The 20,896-nt window shown below is 32.5% G+C and overlaps 1 protein-coding gene across 6 annotated transcripts in view; it reads left to right on the top strand.

Moving 5' to 3' along the window:
• The window catches only part of NOVA1 (NOVA alternative splicing regulator 1), a 137,656-nt gene that overhangs the window by 112,501 nt on the left and 4,259 nt on the right, over positions 1-20,896 (top strand). The window contains exon 5 of one of the 6 annotated variants that reach the window (XM_039469294.2): positions 165-3,862. The exons of the other annotated variants lie outside the window; for them this stretch is intronic. Within the exon in view, the coding sequence (XP_039325228.1) occupies positions 165-191 (27 nt within the window). The 3' untranslated portion in view covers positions 192-3,862. Of the gene's footprint in view, positions 1-164; positions 3,863-20,896 lie in introns of those variants that run through there. 6 annotated transcript variants of the gene reach the window in all.

Here is a 20,896-nt window from a genome sequence, read left to right as displayed (position 1 = left end):
GTTACTAATATTGTATTTTTACTCTGTAGATAAAGTACATTTACCTCTGCCAAATCTAAATTTTCCTATTTTGAAATAATAAATCATTTGTAATTTTATATTCTGTCCACTATACTCTGTTACAGTGTTACTTATACTCTGTTTTCTTCTGTTCTTGTGCAAAGAAGCATAATATCTCCTGGATATCATGAAGCAAGATATAAGAGAAGAACAAAACAAAATCTATAATTCATTGAAAGAATTGTAATCATCAATCTTTCATATTATTAATAGTTTGTAATTATTTTATCCCCAACAGTATTTTCCAGTAGATTCTAATCATGTAGTAGGGCAGAAGGAAATGTGTTTTTTGTTGTTCGTTTTTTTCTTGTCAATATTCTCAATTAATTTAGCTTTGCTATACTGACTTACATCCAAAAGTGTATAACCAAGGTAAGAAAATAGGTTCTAATATGACCATCTTAAGCTAATTGTAATAAAAAGAACAATGGATTGTCAATATGCAGAAAACTAAAAATAAAAAACACAGAAAACTATTCAAGGAGTAAGTTTGATCTGCATTTCCAATATTTTAAAAATATTTTTTATTTTTTTAAATGATGACATGTTTTAGTACATACTGAATTTTACTTTCTTAATCTTGAGACCCCTTAACACATTTCCATAGGTCAGACTGACAGACTCTGACTACGATGTTGTTCTATAATAATTTCCTCCTTAAAAGTGAAAGCCTATCATATGAGAAGCCTTATAAAATGATGGTTAAGGCCAGGCATGGTGGCTCACACTTGTAATTTCAACACTTTGGAAAACTGAGGCAGGAGAATCACTTGAGGCTGGGAGTTTGAGACCATCCTGGGCAACATAGCAAGACCATGTCTCTAAAAATACATATATTTTAAAAATTAACTGGATATGGTGTCACTTGCCTGTAATCCTGGCTACCTGGAGGCTGAGGCAGGAGAATTGCCTGAGTCCAGGAATTCAAGGTTGCAATGAGCCATCATTATGCCATTGCTCTTCAGTCTTGGGTATTACCTTAAGTCTCAGTTTCCCATCTGTGAAATTCAAATAATAACTCCTCATAGGGTTGACCTAAGAAAATGTATAACCTTTCTTATGTCAGTTACCTCTTCTTAGAACAGTGGTTTGAATGTAATAAGCATCATATAAATGTTAGGTTATGTTTATTTAGTTTCTTAAATATCTGTCAAGTGATAATGAAAAAAATATTCTTTAACAGTAAGTAATAAAGCAAATGGCTTATTAAAGCTTTTGAATTTTGTCTTTAGAAAGATTCTAGTATATTGGCTGCTTTTTCAACTGTAAAATATTTCTGTAATCAAAGCCTGTCTGCTTTAATTTAAACTACTTTACAATTATTTTCTAGTAAGAGTACTCAGTTACTTGTTGCCTAAAAGTAAATCAAATTGCTCTTCTTTCCCTATTGAAGAAGAAAAGTTATAAGAACCAACTGTTTTACAACTTGTATTTCTGTGCATGTGTTTCATATTGTAAGATACAAGTTTGATATTTTTCTACACATGGAATTTTAAATATGAAGCAGATATAAAGATATAGTAAATAGATCAAATTCTTTTTTAAATTTTTTTATTTAACTTTAGGTGCATACTATATCTACCATTTCTCCCCATGTAATCCCTCTCCACCCTCCTCTCCCTCCCCACCCCACCGCTGTCTCTCCACTGCCCACCCCAACTGCCCACAGTGTGTGATGCTCCTCTCCCTGAGTCCATGTGTTCTCATTGTTCAACACCCACCTATAAGTGAGATCAAATTCTTTAAAGCTACATGTTTAAACTTGCAAATAAAACTTAAAAAAACAGAATCAGTAGCATTCAATCAATTCTAAGTTATTAATACTAAGTTACCCATTCACTCCATTAAGATTCAACAAAATGGTTTTGTTAATCAGTCAGTGGTACCAAAAATTTAATTTTGGTTTTAACCTTAGGGTCTTTGCTGTTAGCTCTCCTGGAATTTTTCTGAAATTTCATGAAAAGAATAAAAAAAGATTTCAAAAATATTTGTTTATAAACATTTGTTTATTTACTGATAAGTTTGAAATTATGTAATAAACATTTATAAAAATGTATAAAACACATGAAAATAAGTAACTAGTATATAGCACCCTTACTTTGGTTGCAGAAAAATAAAAATAACTGGTCTCACTTTAAATTCATGTCCACAAGTCTCAAATAGATTCTTAATTCTGTCATTCTCAAGCTCATTCACTTTCTTACTTTCTAGGTGACTATTTCACAAGTTCTCCTCTCTTTTCAACCCTGTATTAGTTAATTTTCTATAGCTCAGCACACATTTATTTTCTTATAATTTATGTAGATCAAGAACCCAGGCATGACTTAAGCCAGGCAGGCTGAGCCCTTTGCTTGTGATCTCACAGGGCTGCATTCTCATCTAGAGGTTTGACTAATGTGCTTCCACGTTCATCCAGGTAGTTGTTGGCAGCATTCAATTTTTGTGAGGTTTTTTTTTAACCTATCTGAGGGCCACACTTATAACTGGCTATTTGCTACAGGCAACTCTCAGATTCTAGAGGCCACCCACAGTGGCCTGCCACATGACCCTCTCCACAGGGCCTTCAAAACTTGACTGTTTGTGTCTTACAAGGCCAGTAAGAGACTCTGTCTTCATTGTGTGCCAGCAAAAATGGAGTCATATATTGAATAAAATCACAGGAGTAACTTTCATACCTCCTTTACCCTACAACGTAATTTAATCATGCTAATGACATTGGATCACTTTTGCCATATTCTTATAGTTAGACATTAAGTCATATGTCCCATTCACACTCCTGGGGAGAAGATTGTACACATTGTAACACCAGTGTTTAGAGATCATGGAGTCTTCCAAGAATTGTCCCAACCACAACCCCCGCAATGTTTCTTGCTGCTTTTTCTCTCCCAGCTAATGACCTTCCTACTTCCCTGAGAAAACTGAAACAATCCAAAGTGAACTTCCACAAACTCATATTAACAAATACTTAATGAAGCAAGCAGCATTTATACTCATATATTCCGCCTTCTCATCAACTACCATATGTGAATTTTCCCTGCTCTTGTCTAAAACCATTCATTTTACTTATCCATTAAACCTCATGCTTCCTTTACTCAAAACATTCCTTCAGCAATTCTCCTCTTTTTCTGTCAAGTTTTTGCTCTCTACAGATTCATTCCCATCAGTGCACAACTGTTTTTTCTCTCATCTTAGAAAACCAAAAACTTTCTTAATATCACTTCTCCCACCAGCTAATGCCCTATTTTATCTACTCCTTTGTATTAGAACTTACAAAAGTATTGTCTCTATTCTCTAGCTCCCAGTGTCTTCCCATTCTTGAAACCACATTAGTCAAGTTTTTTCCTCCACCATTCCATCAAAACTCTTTGCCAAGGACATCAATGATGACTACTTTGCTAATTCCACTAGTCTGTTCTTAGTCTACATATTACTTTGTCCACCAACAATATTTGTTAAAATGTATCACTTCCACCTCCTTGATATACTTTCTTTACTTGGATTCCAGGATACTACCTACATTTGATTTTCCTCCTGCTTGGTTCTGCTTTGCTGCTTCTCAGAATCCTTTGCTAGTTTATTCTCTTATTCCTATCTGCTTAATGATGAAGTGCTTCAGGTCTCAATACTTGGGAGTTCTTTTGAGTCTTTTATTTCTCCTTATCTATTACCTTGCCTTTTATATGTTGACATCTGTAAAATTTATGTCTCCATTATGAGACAGATTTACAGTTACCTTAGTCCATTTTGTGCTGCTGTAACAGGATACCTGACATGGTAATTTATAAAGAACAGAAAATTTTTTCTCACAGCGCTGAAGGCTGGGAAGTCCAAGATCAAGGCACTGGCATCTGACGAGGGCTTTCTTGCTGTATCTTGAAATTGCAGAAGACGGAAGTACTAAAAGGGGATGAACACTGTGTTCCTACACGGCTGAAGAGCAGAAGAGAGAAAATTCACTCCTGCAAGCTTATTTTATAGTGTTACTAATCAAGCCCTCATGACTTAAACACCTCCCAAAAGGCCCCACACCTCCCAGAACTGTTGCATTGAGGATTAAGTTTCCAACACATGAATTTTGGAATGGACAAAAACATTCAAACTATAACAACCATAAACTAAAGAAGCTTAATCTTTATTATTCCTCACATATGCAGCCTTATTACCTAATTTTATGTTCATAATTTTAAATTTTGTTTCCCAAAGATGTCCTCTAAAATTGTTTATGCTTCAGGACCCACATAACTTGTGTTCCCCTTTATCTCTAGTGCAGATCTCACAGTGAAACTCCGGGCTATATCCAGTTCCCCATTCAGCCTTTTCTCTTAACATACGTAATTGACATCTTAAATGCAATAAGTCCCAAAACTATCCCTAACCTGTTCCTTTAAAAATAAGTTTGTTTTTTATTTCTTTACTGCCACCTGAAATAGTTTACTATTTCAGTGAGTAAAAGCCAACATCCCCAAAATGACATTTGTTAATTTATAAGACAAGGCCTTTGCCACATTATCTTTTTATTTCCTGCCACTGGCCTCCTCACTCATGTTGGCCCAACAGCACTGACATTTGCTGCTCCTTGTAAACATTAGGCATACCCTCACCTCAGTATTTGTCTCTTGCTTTTCTCTACGTGAAATTCTCTTATCATAGAGATCTGCTTGGCTAGCATCTTAATAACCTTCAAGTCTGTTCAAACTTCACCTACTCCATAGGACTTAACATGCCTCCCTAATATGGCAACCTAACCTCCCCCTACCCCCATACTCCTGATTCACTTTATCTTGCTGTTTTTTAAGCTTTTTTTCTATGTCTCATGAATAGTGTATACTTGGCTTATTATCATGTTATTGTATATTATGTGTCTTACTCTCCTGGTAAATTGCATGAGGATAAGGTTTTCTTCTGTTTTATTCTCTTATGTATGTGAAGCATTAGCCTGGAACATAATAGGTTCTCAGTAAATACTTGTTGAATGACTAGCATTAGTTGAAATAATAGGCTTACAAGTCTATATGTTCTAAAATTCTTTTTATACAATATTTGAAATGAAATTTTGCATAGAAGTTCTCTGTAAAAAATATGTAAACCATCTAGAAAAGAATACATTCAGTTGAATGAAGAAGTGAAGTTAAAAGAACATAGCCTTCTTACCTAGACATCTATTTCATGCCTGGTAGTATTCGGAGCACAATTTGAAAACCAATTGGGCACTTGTCTCAAATACAAATAATGTCATAATTCTCCAAAAAAAAAAAAAAATATATATATATATATATATATATATATATATATATATATATATATAAATTAGAGCCAGGCACAGTGGCTCACACCTGTAATCCCAGCACTTTGGGAGGCTGAGGAGGGTGGATTGCCTGAGGTCAGGAGTTCGAGACTAGCCTGACCAACATAGTGAAACCCTGTCTCTACTAAAAATACAAAAAATTAGCCAGGCATGGTAGTGGCAGGCTCCTGTAATTCCAGCTACTTGGGAGACTGAGGCAGTAGAATCCCTTGAACCTGGGAGGTGGAGGTTGCAATGAGCCAAATCTTGCCATTGCACTCTATCCTGGGCAACAAGAGCGAGACTCCATCTCAAAAAAAAAAAAAAAAAAAAAAAATTATCTGGGTATGGTGGCACATGCCTGTAATCCCAGCTACTTGGGAGGCTGAAGCAGGAGAATCACTTGAACTGGGAAGGTGGAGGTGTCAGTGAGCTGAGATCACGCCATTGCACTCCGGCCTGGGCAGCGGAGCAATACTTCTTCTCAAAACAAAGAATATATATATATATATATATATATATCTACATACATATATATATATATACACACATACATAATATTTTTTATTTCTTTCAGCATATGTGAGTAATGTGTTTGTATAGCTGATATCAAGATATTGTTCATCAGAAATATATAAGAAGATCCTAGAAATATCATAACATCCATTTTTTAATGAATTTACTGACTTTGTTAGGTATATTAGATTTTATGTGCTTTGCTTTTCATTAGGATGAGTCTTATGAAATTGCTGATATTTGATTGTAATTTCCTATAGCTCAACCTAGTATGTATCATATACATATCAAAGTTGCAAACATTCCTAGGAACAAATTGAGCCAAAAACACTGAATTCATATTAAATGAGATATAATTTTTATATAAGGGCATAAACACTTAATAAATGGATAAACTTACTATAATTTTGTAGGGAAGATTTTTTTCTCATTTTTGTAGGGAAGATTTAATATAGAAATATCAATTCTTTTTAAATTAAAATATAAATATATTACAATTTTCATCATATTCCCATTTTTCTGGTTTTTGAGAGAGATAAAGTAAAATCATTTTAATATTCATATAAAAACAAATCCCTGATAATTACCATCAGTCAACTTAGAGTTATCAAGAAACTAGTAATACTGAGATTACCCAGCATTAAAATTTACTATAAATGTCACAGTAAAAGTGACATACAAATAGATAAAATTGTTAAATGAAGTAAATAGATTCAGAAATAGATCCAAGTAAAGTCATGAGTGATGGATATATTCTGAGAAAAATATCATAAATGATATTGTGTGAACAACATAGAGTGTATTTACACAAACCTAGGTGGTATATTTTATTGCAATACACAGTCACTCCTAGGCTACAAACCTATATACAACATGATATTGTACCGAATACTGCAGGCAATTGTAACACAGTGGTATTTGTATATTGTCTAAACAAACAGAAGGTTATGCTTTGGCTACTACATCACTAGTCAATAGGAACTTTGCAGCTCCATTATAATCTCATGGCACTACCATATACGTGGTCTGTCATTAATGAAAACGTCACTATGCAGCACATGACTATATATGGGAACTTAATGTATGATAAAGAAAAACAGTGTGATCTAGGGATTTGGAGAAATGTGGTCTTGAGCCATAATATCTGGCTTCCAATCAAATCTTTGTTACATTTGAATTTTATAATGTCTGAGGCCACCTTTATAATTTTGCCATCCGTGTTTTCTCATTGTAAAATGTGAGTACTTACCTCACAGAGTTGTCATGACTTTTGAATGAATGAATATTGAGAACACCACCTGGTCCAGAGTACTATATAAGTGTAACTTTAATTCATTTTAAAAAAGGATATTTTATAAATGGTGCTGGTATATTGACTAAAAGAAAATAAATTTCCACCTCAGACAACATGCAGAAATATAAATCTCAGTGCATTCAAGATTGAAACTATAAGACCATTTGAAATTATGGTGTACGAAATCAATAATAAGCAAGAAGGAAATCCAAAACACAAAAGAATAATTTACCATATTTTGAGTATATAAACAATTATTATTTCGGCATAGCAGAATATACCATTAATAAGTGAAAGACAACAATGTATTTGGAAAAAATATGTTCAACACCTGACAATTAATTAGTATCTCTGCTATTGAAAGAACTCTTAGGTTAATGTGAAAACCCAATAGAAAAATGAAAAGGCAATTTACAGAAAAGGAAATGGAAATGTTCAATACAGATATAAAAAACATGTTTAACCTCACCAGTCTTCAGGGAAATTGGAATCAACACGATTGTACTGTTAAATCAGATAGACAAAAGTGTATGTTTGTGTATAATACACATATCAGAAATGCAAAATGTATGTGTGTTTATTTATAAATCTAAAGTGCTGGCAAAGATACAGGCAATAAATATGCTTGAATATACAAGAATGTATGTGTGATAAAAGTTGGAAAGTAATTTCACCCTTAACAGGAGAGTGACTAAATAAATTCTGATATTGCAGAATAGTATGCGATGAAGCTATTTAAAATGCTGAGTTAGATCTGCATAAACTGGCCTAGAATAGTATCATACAATATGAAGAAAATTAAGTTGCTAAGAAACATTTGGCCCTATCTTTAATAGTCAAAAAACATTGTTCATCTATTATTATAGTGATGACAAAGAATATGAAAATTACTACATTTTCATTCTTATATCTCTACATTGTTTTTAAAAAGTAACAGGATACAAAAGAGAATGGAAAAAAAATACTTACTTCAGTTGTGGTATATGCAGTGTTTTAAGGAAGATAAAGTGGTAATTTCCCAAGGGAAGACTGGTTGTTTTTGACATTGCATGTGCATTTAAGCTACCTGGCTTCTTGATTTCCTACTCTTTTGATGCTTTACTGAGGAATTTCAAGAAGGCTCACTGGGAAGGGGCTTCAGGCCTAGAGGAAGCACTTATTGACTGGCAAAGGGAGTGGCAGTTGCTTCATATTTTAAAGTAATGCCAAATTAAATGATAATTTATGAAATAATATGTGTAATCTATGTATAGTTTTATTTATCCTCTAGAGTTAATACATGAAAAATACTCAAACCTAGCTTTATATCAAAATTACCTATGTAGATTCTTAATTAATAGACCTAGGATGAGATTTTGCATCTATATTTGAAAAGTCGGATAAATATTTCATAAAGCCTCTTGAAATGTTTTGGAAACACTCTTTACTATATGGTAAAAGCACATTAGTTGATAATAAATTGATAATTGTGTACTATGTGACACTGTCTCTTTTTTTCAAGTGTTAATTCATCAAGACTTTACCATGAAACGACATACATACTTTGTTATTTGAAAAATACTAAATTTGTACAAAAGTTGAAGGATAGGTATTAGTTTCAGCATTGAGAATAGTTGGAGTTTACTGATTAAAACAACTTAAATCTATGAAGGGCTTTTATACGAAGGATGATTTTTTTTTTTTTTAGATGTAATTAGTGAATGTAAAGGCCTGGGACAATTATTATATACTACTGTAGACTTTATAAACACTATACACTTAGGGCAAACTGAATTTACAAAAAAAAAAAATTTCTCAATAATAAATTAATACTTTTGACTATTACTAAATACAGTTAGAGATTCTCTTAGAGATCTTTTTATGCAGATTACATTAGCGGTTTTTGGGTCGTTTAGCAATATTCTTGCCAAAAATTATGGATATGATTAAGTGCTTCCTACCCATACTCATTCCATTGCAAACTTCTGAGTTTGCTCATGTGCTGTAGTGTAGACAGTCTATTATTCACACCAGTGATGGGAATCGGATATCACCTAGGGCAAGTTAACAATAACACTGAAAGCAGCACACCTCTAATGTTTTCAGGTAAGTATTATAATACGGTATTTGGTAAATACCAGGTTATGTGATCTCCCAAAATTCCTTTTGAATGGGTGATTTTATATGAAGATATTTTCAAGTTTATGAAAAGCCTAGGACTTTCAGATTTTCAGGTTGAAGAAAGTGCTACACATCAGGGGAAAGAGTTAATGAAATAGTCACTCTGTAACCTTCCTTATTTTATGTTCCATATATGGCTAAGGCATTGGTGAAATGCATAGATACTGTGTCTTGTATTGGCTCTTATTAGGTAGATTTGCAAGACTCTCTGGATCACTTAGGCAAAGGTGGTTTCTCTGTTTCATCAAAGTTTTTCCTGCAGCCATAGCTGCAGTAATTCTTACTAGGTAGATTTGCAAGACTTTCTGGACCACTTATTAGGCAAAGGTGGTTTCTCTGTTTCATCAAAGTTTTTCCTGCAGCCATAGCTGCAGTAATTCTTGCATACAGCATGTTCTCAACATTATGTTCTCAGAACATTTTGCATGCCTTTATATAACCAAACCACTTAATGTCTCCTTATTCCACAATGTGTACTTGTCTACTTGCTTTGTGTATAGAGTTTACCAGTTTTTATTTTTCAAGCAAAGCCATATAAAATTGAAAATACCTAAAACAGTAAAATTAGATACCTTTTTTTTTAATTTTTATTATTTTTTTAACGAATGCTTAGGTATGTGAATGTCTTCATATTATTCTCCCAGAGAAAATTAGTTTTGCCAAATTGGGGAGTTTGATACCTTCTCACTTTGGAATAAAAATAAAAATACTGTTTCTCCTTGTTTCGACCTCAGAATTGCCCTTTTTGGTTATTTTTTCTATTTTTTATCATTGAATTAAGAATGTTTCAGGAGACAATAAGTTGATCATTTTCATTTCTTCTGAACCTAATACCTTATAATTCATTTTATTGGTATTTGATTTAGCTCATATTTCTTATTCAGTTTCTCTTTAACAATATTTTTGAAAAAGAAAACTTTTCTTTTTATTACCTGTATTCAAATTGCTTTTAGCCAAGTAACAGAAGGTTAAAAATTAGTGTATTTCTATGTTTGATTTATTAAATACTATAAATTAGCTATTTCACACATACATATATAAAGAATGCAGTTTTGTGACTAGTAGTCCAGTTTGTTAAATTGCAGATGTGCTTCAGTAACCTTTTCTATGTTAATCAATGGTTATATGGTTATTTATGTCAAGTATTAAATAATTTATAACGTTTTCACTTTTTTTTTTTTTTTTTTTTTGAGATTGAGTTTCACTCTTGTTACCCAGGCTGGAGTGCAATGGCGCGATCTCAGCTCACCGCAGCCTCCGCCTCCTGGGTTCAGGCAATTCTCCTGGCTCAGCCTCCTGAGTAGCTGGGATTACAGGCACGTGCCATCATGCCCAGCCAATTTTTTTGTATTTTTAGTAGAGACGGGGTTTCACCATGTTGACCAGGATGGTCTCGATCTCTTGACCTCATGATCCGCCCACCTCGGCCTCCCAAAGTGCTGGGATTACAGGCGTGAGCCACCGCGCCTGGCCTACAGGCATGTTTTAAAAGAAATATTGCCTTTAGGAAAACTGCCGGTGAATTAAAATAATAGGAAATATATAATTCACCTAATTAGTAAATATAAAATACCTATTAGCGACTATAAGTAATAAATCATGTCAACAATATGGCATATTAGACTTTTCAACTGATAATATTTAATTTTAATGGTAAAAATAACTTAATCAAAAAGTATAAAGGTACAATAAAAATCCAAATTGTGAAAGTTTTTCTTATAACTTAATTACCTAGTTACATAAGTTTATAAATGGGGATGTATTTTCAAAAATAGTTGAGACATTTACTTCTAATGTTATCTTATGTATTAGTTTGGTTAATCCATAAACAACTCAAAAATTTAAAAAGCCCTTTATTCCTAGATTAACTTTATTTTCTAACATAGTGCATTTTATAAGCAAGCATTCAGGTAAAATGCACAATTTTCACTTAAAACTATGATTTTGAATTTTCTTACTTAAAAATTTTAAAATATTTTCTAGACGTTCTTTTCTGTCATTTATCAACTCACTATTTTACAGGCATGCCTATTTTACAGTCATTTGCTTAATGATGGACTTATATTCTGAGAAATGCAGCATTAGCTGTTTTTGTCATTGTACAGACAGTACGTAATGTACTTACACTAACCTGGAAGGTATAGCCTAATAACACACCTAGGCTCTTCGTATAACCTATTGCTTCTAGGTTACAAATATGTACAGCATGTTACTTTACAGAATACTTTAGACAGTTTGTTAATTATTTGTATATCTAAACATATCAAAACAAAAAGGTACATTAAAAATACAAAATAAAATATAAAAAATGATAGCCCTGTATGAAGAACTTACCATGAACAGAATTCACGGAGCTAGAAATTGCTCTGGATGAGTCAGTGAGTGAGTAGTGAGTGAATGTGAAGGCCTGAGATATTACCATACATACTGTAGACTTTATAAACACTGTACGCTTAGGACATACTAACTGTATAAAAATAAATTTTCTTTAATAATTAAACTTAAGTTACTATAACTTTTTTGCTTTATATATTTGTTAATGTTTTTACTTTTTGACTCCTTTAACTTTTAAACACTTAGCTTAAAACACAAATATATTGTCCAAAAATACTTTCTTTCTTTTTCCTTATTCTGTAAACAGTATTCTTTTTCCTTTCAGCGTTTATTTTAGGTTTGGGGGTACCTGTACAGCTGTCTTACATGGGTAATTTGCATGTCTTTGAGGTTTGGTGTATGAATGATCCCAGAGAGTGAGCATAGTGCCTGAGAGGAAGTTCTCAACCCACTTCCCCTTCCCAACCTCTCACTTTGGGAGTCACCAGTGTCTTTTGTTACCATCTTTATGTCCATGTTTACTCAATGTTTAGTTCCCTCTTATAAGTAAGAACAAGCAGTAGTTAGATTTCTGTGTCTGCATTAATTTGGCCTCCAGCTACATCTTTGTTGCTGCAAAGAACATAATTTTCTTCCTTTTTATGACTGTATAGTATTCCATAGTGTATATATACCACATTTTACTTATCCAGTCTACCATTGATGGGCATCTAGGTTGACCCCATGTCTTTACTATTTTGAACAGTGTTGTGATGAACATACTAGTATATATGTCTTATTTGTAAAGTGATTCATTTTCCTTTGGATATATACCCAGTAATGAGATTGCTGGGTCAAATGGTAGTTCCGTTTTAAGTTCTTTGAGAAATCTCCACACTGCTTTGCACACTGGCTAAACTAATTTACATTCCCACCAGTAATATATAAATGTTCTCTTTTCTCTGCAACCTCTCCAACATCTGTTACTTTCTGACTTTTTAATAATCATTCTAACTGGTGTCAGATGATATCTCATTGTGAATTTGATTTACATTTCTCTAACAATTAGTGATGTTGAGCATTTTTTCATATATATGTTGGCCACATGTATGTCTTCTTTTGAGATTTGTCTGTTCAAGTCCTTTGCCAGTTTTTAATGGGGTTGTTTGTTGCTGTTTTTATTTAATTTCATTTTGTCTTACTTTTTAAAATTTTTAATTAAAAATTAACACATAAGCTGAGACACATGTTAGCTTAGTCCTATGCAGGGATGGTATCAGTGCCATTGTCTTCCACCTCCACTTCTTGTCTCACTGAAAAATCTTTGGGGCAGTAATACACAAGGACCTGTTCTCTCCTATGATGACAATGTGTTCTTCTGGATTACTTCCTGAAGGACCTGCCTGAGGCTGTGTTATAGTTAACTTTTCTTTTTAAATAAGTAAATGGAATACAGTCTAGAATAATTATAAGAAGTATAGTGTAGTAACTATATCAGCCAGTAACAGTCATTTATCATCCTCAGGTATTATGTACTGTACATAATTGTATGTGCAATACTTTGTGTACAACTAGCCGAGGAGTAGGTTTGTTTACACCACCAGCGTCACCACAAACATATGAGTAATGCCTTGTGATAAGACATTAACAAGGACTACAATGTCACTAGGTGATAGAAATTTTTCAGCTCCATTATAATCCTATAAGATCACCATTGTATACATGTCTGTTGTTGACCCAAACTCTGTTATTTGGTGCATGACTGTATATACATTTACGTATTTTTTTTTATTTTTATTATATACCACTGGACTGTAAACCCTATGAAAGTAGAGCTCTTATCCTTTTTATTTACCCCTATATTCACAACATTTGGAATTATATCTGGCATGTAGTAGCCATTCAATAAATAATTGTGCAATAAATTCTAGAAATGTGCTAAAATTATTTTTTAATTGTTCTACTTTGAAGGATTCATTTATTCTGCAGCCCAGTTTTGGACAATTGTTCCATTTCTTTTTGTTAACACTGCTTTTAAAAAATAAGACAAAGTGTATACGGTAAAAGAAAATAGCTCATCTGAAATACAATCTCTATTGCTCCTTTTCTGTTCTACCTGAATATAATTATATACTTTTACATTATTTAACCCAAACTACATATATAGATATTCAACCTTGCATTGGTATTTTCTGTATCTTTATAATTTCATATAGTGTCTTCATACTGTCTTTTCTATATAACATTCTGTTTTGACTTTTAAACACTTAGCTTAAAACAATAATACATTATACAATGTACTAGTGTTCATTGTACAATGTACTAATATACATTATACAATGTTCTCTGTTTTGGAAATTTTCCCAGAATTGCAGAAGGAGAGAAACAAAGTGAAAGATTATACTCATTTCATAACTTGATGAATACTACAATATGATTTGCAAAACACAATATATACTGACAGCCACCAACATTTTAAAAAGAAAGAGTTTAATAGTTTAACCCCTCCCTGATTTATATTTGGTTTATTTTTTACTTAATGATCAATTTTGCTGCTCTACCTTGAATATCTTTGATTATTTTAGAAATAAAATATTTCCCTACTTGATTATTTAATTTACAGTTTGTTTCACTTTACTTCCCCCTAAGTAATTTCACCTGTTCCTTTGACTTTAAATACAACTTATGTGTTAACTTCCAAGTTTCCCCTGACCTCCAGACCCGTAGTCAACACTTAGGTGGCATCTTCACTTGGATGTCTGATAGGGATTTTAAGCTTAAAATGGCCAAAATAGAATTTCTTCTATCCTCATCTTTCACCCCTTTTCCACCATCTACTTCAATGGACATAACCCTATTTTCATTTTCGTAGCTATTTTTTATTTTTAATTTGAATGTTTAATTTACAACATTAAATTGAAAACAGTTTTCATCTCAAATATTGGAATACATTGAATACATTTTTACTGATTAAGAATACATTTTTTGCTTATTAAGAACTCTGAACATATGTTTTATTATATGTGCCCTGAAAGAGCTGGGCTAAAAAGAAGTGATTTAAAATCTCAAAGAGCTTTTTTGATAACTTGACACATGATGATAAAGACTCATCGGTCTTTCATCACTATAAACGCAATATAGTAAAATCTGGTTTAGTAACCATTAAGAAGACAATACCCCGAAGTATTTTCATTTTTAAATAATGGTCTTCCCTGCAATCATTTTAGTATCATTATTATTATTATTATTATTATTGTTATTATTATTTTGAGATGGAGTCTCACTCTGTCACCAAGCTGGAGTGCAATGGCATGATCTTGGCTCACTGCAACTCTGACCTCCAGGTTCAAGCAATTCTCCCGCCTCAGTCTCATGAGTAGCTGGGATTACAGGCACACACCACCATGCCCTGCTAATTTTTGTATTTTTAAAAGAGACGAGGTTTCACCATGTTGCCCAGAATGGTCTCAATCTCCTGACCTAGTGATCTGCCTGCTTAGGCCTCTCAAAGTGCTGGGATTACAGAATAGTTTATTATTATTTTATGGCCTTCATAGTTTTTTCATGGCTATTTAACTTCTAGTCGTTTTCTTTTTTGAAGTAATTATGTCTAGAGTGCTCATCATCTCTACATAACAGGAATAGTTTGAAGTCCTTCTCTTCTGTTTGTCCTTCACCTGAAAAGCATAGATTTTTTTTCTATTTTTCTTATTCCTAAGTTATATCCCTGTTTGGGATATAGTGTGGTGTATCTTTATATTTTGAATAATGCTTCAGGGGCAAAGTGAAAGAATGTGTTAAATGGAAAAATAAGTAAGGTAAACTTTTGTCTTTAGAAAATTGAGTAATTCAGTGGGGAGTTGAAAGAGAGGTTCATTGAAGAGTTTTGAACAGAATTTTCTCACAATGCTAAAATAAAGACTCCTTATCCTCAGTCTTACTAAGTTACCTGATTTTATAGATGATGAAACTAAAGTGATTTAAGAAAGTTCACATACCAGAGCCAGGGTGGGACCTCATATCTATTAACAACCAATTCAATATTTTTATTGTACTACATTATGCTTTAGAAAGGATAAAGTAGTAGGACTGAACAATAGCACATAATAGGACATATAGATCTAGGGAGCAGGACAACTCACAGATAGCTCCCAGGTTTAAAATCTGAGTTGGCAGTGAGTGGAGGATAAAAATGCTTGAGACAAGGCTGCATGGTATTTTATGAGATATTAGACTTTGCTCTGAAAACTGTTCTGCCTTTGATTTGGTTACCAAAAGTAGATTATACAGACTAGTGGAGAGTTAAAAAAACAAAAAACAAAAAAAAAACAAACTGCTTTTTAAATTCCTTTGGATACTTGTATTCATGTAAATCTGTTGTACATATTTTATCAAATCACTGCATTCACACAGGCAGTTATTTATCTAAGTCTATAATGAAAAAAATACATAACATTTTTTCAATTAGTTACGTACTACAATTCAAGGTAGAGTCCCCAAAATGGCACGTATATCTCCATTGGATGCTACTAAGTGGAGCCTCAGTAGTCTAAATTGTAATACATTGGGAAAATAAAAGGCATTTATCTGGTTAGATTATGTAGTGCATATCATGTTAAAAAGTGAATTAATCTACTTGTCTTTTCTTACCAGGACTATGATATCTTGACTATTAGGTTTAAGAGATAAACTGAAATGTCAGTATTTTGATAGGCAAATAATGCATGATTTAACAAGAAGGTAAAATATTTCAAAGATACTTTTTGGTCGGTTACAAATTATAGATACCCCCTAAATTTTAGAAATTATTGTAATTCAACTCAAATTCCTTTAAGCAAAAAAGGGAGTTGTATTTCCTCTGTGCTGGCTCTAGACATGGTTAGATTCAGATGCCAAAATACTGTTAAAGTTTTTCTCTTTTCATTTCTGAAGTCTCATTTTTATCTAAATTAACTTTATTTTCAGGCTGATTATTCTTCTTCTCATAATAGTGGTGAGGTAGCCACTAACAATGCCAGACTGGTGTTCTACTAGATTAGGAACATAAATATCTCTTTACCAGTAAGTTCACCAAATTCTCAGACTCTTGTTTGGCCATCCCGTGTCATATGCTCAACCCCAAACCAGTAAAGTTTATGGGTGTGAATATAGCAAGCAATAGGTCAGATCTGGGCATGTTTTCACTTCTAAAGCAAACTTATCCAACCTGTGCCCCAAGATGGCTTTGATGTGACCTAACACAAATTCATAAACTTTCTTAAAACTTCTATGATTTTTTTGGCATTTTTTTAAGGTCCTCAGCTATCCATGCTTAGTGTTAGTGTATTTTATGTGTGGCTCAAGGCAATTCTTCCAATGTGGCCCAGGGAAGCCAAAAAATTGGACATCTGTGTTCTAGAGGTTTGGAGGATTATCAGCCTTACCTGAGGCACGTAAACTAAGAATGAGAAAGGGTGTTTGCCAAAGGAAAACTGGGGCTCTGTTGCCAAAAGAAGAATGACTGGATACCAATTGAATGACTGAGTGAGTAAAATAACAGGTATCCACTATTGATAGGAAATGCTTTATAAATGTAATGTCATATATATGTAGTAAATATGGCAGTCCTAAAAAATTCATACTATTAATTGGAAGCTCTCACATTATAATGGAACTCGTTTTGCATTTGTTTTAAGATACGGTTTTATTAGCTTATGATTTTTCTGGCATGATGATGAAGAAATACGATGCCTATAGATGTTTTCATTCCTTTATAGCCATAAAACTACAATCAGTTGAAGTTCTTATTTGCAGAAAGAGTAAATTGATCTTAATGTCTGTTTTTAGTTAGAAACATGTCAATATTAAAACCTATTTATGTGGTATTCTTAAAACTCATAGGGTTCTTATAGAAGTTCTTTTGTAATTGCAAATAGAGAAATTTTAATTTTATTAATTTGTTTCTGAAAAACAGATGATGCTAATGTAATTAGTGTAATTATATTGTTAATCTTAGCTCATATTTATTTGATATAACAAATAAGTTGTAAGCCTAGAATAAGGAAGATTTAAGTAAAAATTATTTTACTTTGTAAGAAATATTATTAAGCTGGATGCAGTGGCTTACACCTGTAATCCCAGCTGCTCAGGAGGCTGAACCAGGTGGATCACTTGAGCCCAGGAGTTGAAGGCTATGGTGAACTGTGGTTCTGCTACTGTGTTTCAACCTAAGTGGCAAAGGGAGAACCCCCTCAAATAAATAAATATAATTATTTAAGCAGTTCATCACTGCTAAAATGAGTTTAGATTTGAAACAGTAACTGTCCAACACAGAAATAACAGTGATCAAATTTATGGAAATATTTGGTTGTGAAAAAATAGTGTACTGATATTACACATGTGAAAGACCATTAGGGAAATATCTTCATCTCTCAAGGATTTTCTCACCTATCCCTTCTTTGCCCAGCTAAACTTTGTGTCTCCTTTATAGCCTTTATATACTTTGCTAGCACTCTTAAGACTCCTGCACTGATAGACACTCATTTTCTACAACTATCTATAAGCTCTTTAAAGGCATGAACAATGTCATATCCTTTATCTCCAGGGCTTGGGCCATTCAGTAAGCATTTATAAAGGATTAGGTGGATGCCAGCAAATATAATCATAACTCTGAAGGGAAATCTGATTTGTAGCTGTCAAGAACATATCTGATTTAGTTTTATACATGTTATAGCAAATAATGTGTATGCCATTTAATACTAGTTTTTTTATCCCAATTCTTTAGAAATAAGAATATGTGTATTTATGTCAGCCAGCACATTAACAGACTTCAGTAATGAAAATGAATTTTTATATACTATTAGAATTTACTGTTTATCATTTCAGTTGGAATGTAAATACTATCGATGTATAGACATTTGCTTTGGTAAATGCCTATAAGAAGTAAGAGAAAATCTGTCTTACATAATTATTTTTTCTTCTCGTCTGGTTTTTCCCACCAGTATTCAGTTGTCCACCATCTCGAAGCTTCCATGCTTTTCTGTCTCACTTTTTCTTAACTCTGGCCTGACAAAATGTAAATATAACACTACTTTTCTTGTAATATTATTTAAATGAATTTCATTTTTCTTTTTTCTCAACTTCTTTTCAGAGAGTCTGCTCCTATCTCTGCCCATATTAGACTAATATTGTGTGCAAATAGATATGGATATATTTTTTAATTATTCAGAAAAAAGTGTAAGGCAAAGAAGATTCTCACATTCTTTCATCAAAAATAAAAATTGGATGATAAATGCCTTGTGTAAGCTATTAAGTATTTACATTTATTTAAATTTTGAATTTATTTTTTTTATATTTATGTTTCCATTATTTTTTTAAATTTGGCAGTCTTATATAGAATAACCTATTATTGTCTGAAGTTAGAAAATGCTGTAAATTATAAATACTAATATGCAAACATTGAGTCTGCTCTTAAGTCATAACACATCTTTAGTTATTTAATCTTGCCAACAAAATTTGGGGCCACATTGATATTTGATTAACCACGGATTGTGGTTGACAGATTTTTTTATGTAAGATTCTTTGAAATGGTTAAATACTAAAATTCAGAAGATAGTATTAACTACATAAAAATGCCTTAATAAAAAGGTAGACATTGTCATATAACTCTTTAATTTTCAAAAATATGGATATTTTTGGAAGATGTTTACTGTCATAAAAAGTTAACCTATTTCTGAATTATATATTATTGCAAAACTTTTTAGTATTGGTCGGGTGCAGCAGCTTACGCTTGTAATCCCAGCATTTTGGGAGACCGAGGCGGGTGGATCACCCAAAGTCAGGAGTTCAAAAACAGCCTGGCCAACATATAGTGAAACCCCATCTCTACTGAAAATACAAAAATTATCTGGGCGTTATGGCACACACCTGTAGTTCCAGCTACTTGGGAAGCTGAGACAGGGGAATGGCTTTAACCTGGAAGGCGGAGGTTGCAGTGAGCCGTGATTGCCCCACTACACTCGAGCCTGGGTGACAGAGCAAGTCTCTGTCTCTCAAAAAAATAAATATATAAAATTTTGAGTATTGAAAAGAAGGAAAAATAATTAAAGGTTTTTTTCCTGATTTTTAAAAAAGACAAGCTCATGTTTAATAATCTAAGTGTAATGCTCACATGTGCAAGTAGTTTTGCATAATTGTTTTAACAAAAAGGTATGTGAAAAAACATATATAGTGTGAGACTAATGTGCCATATAGTAAAAATTAATGTCTTCACACATTTCATAGAGTGAGTGTTATAAAATTATTCATTAAATTTCATTACCTTTTAGATTATCAGCCTATACTTAACATTTTCTGTGCTGTTCTGCTTCTGGGTGGTTATCATGCAGGAAACCATTACATTGAACAAAACAGAGTAATTAATTATAATTTAAAATATTATAAGACTAGCCTTTTGAAAGTCTTGATCGATTAATAACATTTTTCTTCATTAAAAAATATGTTAAAGCACTGCAGTTTGCCAGTACATAATGTTTTCAATAATATTTTGTTACAAAAAGTTACCATTTTTGAAAAGAATTGCTTATTCATAAAATACAATCATTTAATATTCAGATACTTAAATCCTTAAAAATGCATTTTCTCAGTATTTCATGTGCACAGGATAAAAATGAAGATTATTGTAATTCATTTTTATAATTGGTATAGGATATGATCATGATTTAACTTTCTAATTGTAACACATTAACTTTTCAGACAAATAATTATCTACAGAAAGGAAGTCTGTGAACAAAATTAACAATTATAAAAATACTTCAGTTTATTTCTTGAAACCGAATGCACTTAATCAGGGAATAAGAAGGATATATTTGACATTCCTAAGAAAACTTAAGACTATTTCTTGAAATTTCTAAGTTCTTGAAAACTTAGACTATTTGCCATAAAATGAAATCATTATAAAAACAAATTGTAATGAAACAAAATTAAAATTAGTTCATGACTGAAAATTGTATGGAAATAAAATGTGTGTGTGTGTGTGTGTGTGTGTGTATGTCTGTATGCATATAATATATATAAATATATTTATGAGGTGACTTGGTTTAGAATTTGCATTTATACTTTCTCTGCCTGCTACCTTCCAGAACAAAATTGCCTAAAATCCATGGCTGTATTTCTTTAAAATATTCTTATCCAAATCTGTGTTTTAAAGATAGCATTAGAGATACTTGCTAAAAATTAGCTAATGGAATTCTTCATAGAATTTCTCAAATGTCCTGCTCAAATTTTAGCAC

Source organism: Saimiri boliviensis, chromosome 2 (genome assembly GCF_048565385.1).
Source record: "Saimiri boliviensis isolate mSaiBol1 chromosome 2, mSaiBol1.pri, whole genome shotgun sequence".
Lineage (NCBI taxonomy): Eukaryota > Metazoa > Chordata > Mammalia > Primates > Cebidae > Saimiri > Saimiri boliviensis.
This window is presented reverse-complemented; position numbering and strand designations above follow the sequence as displayed.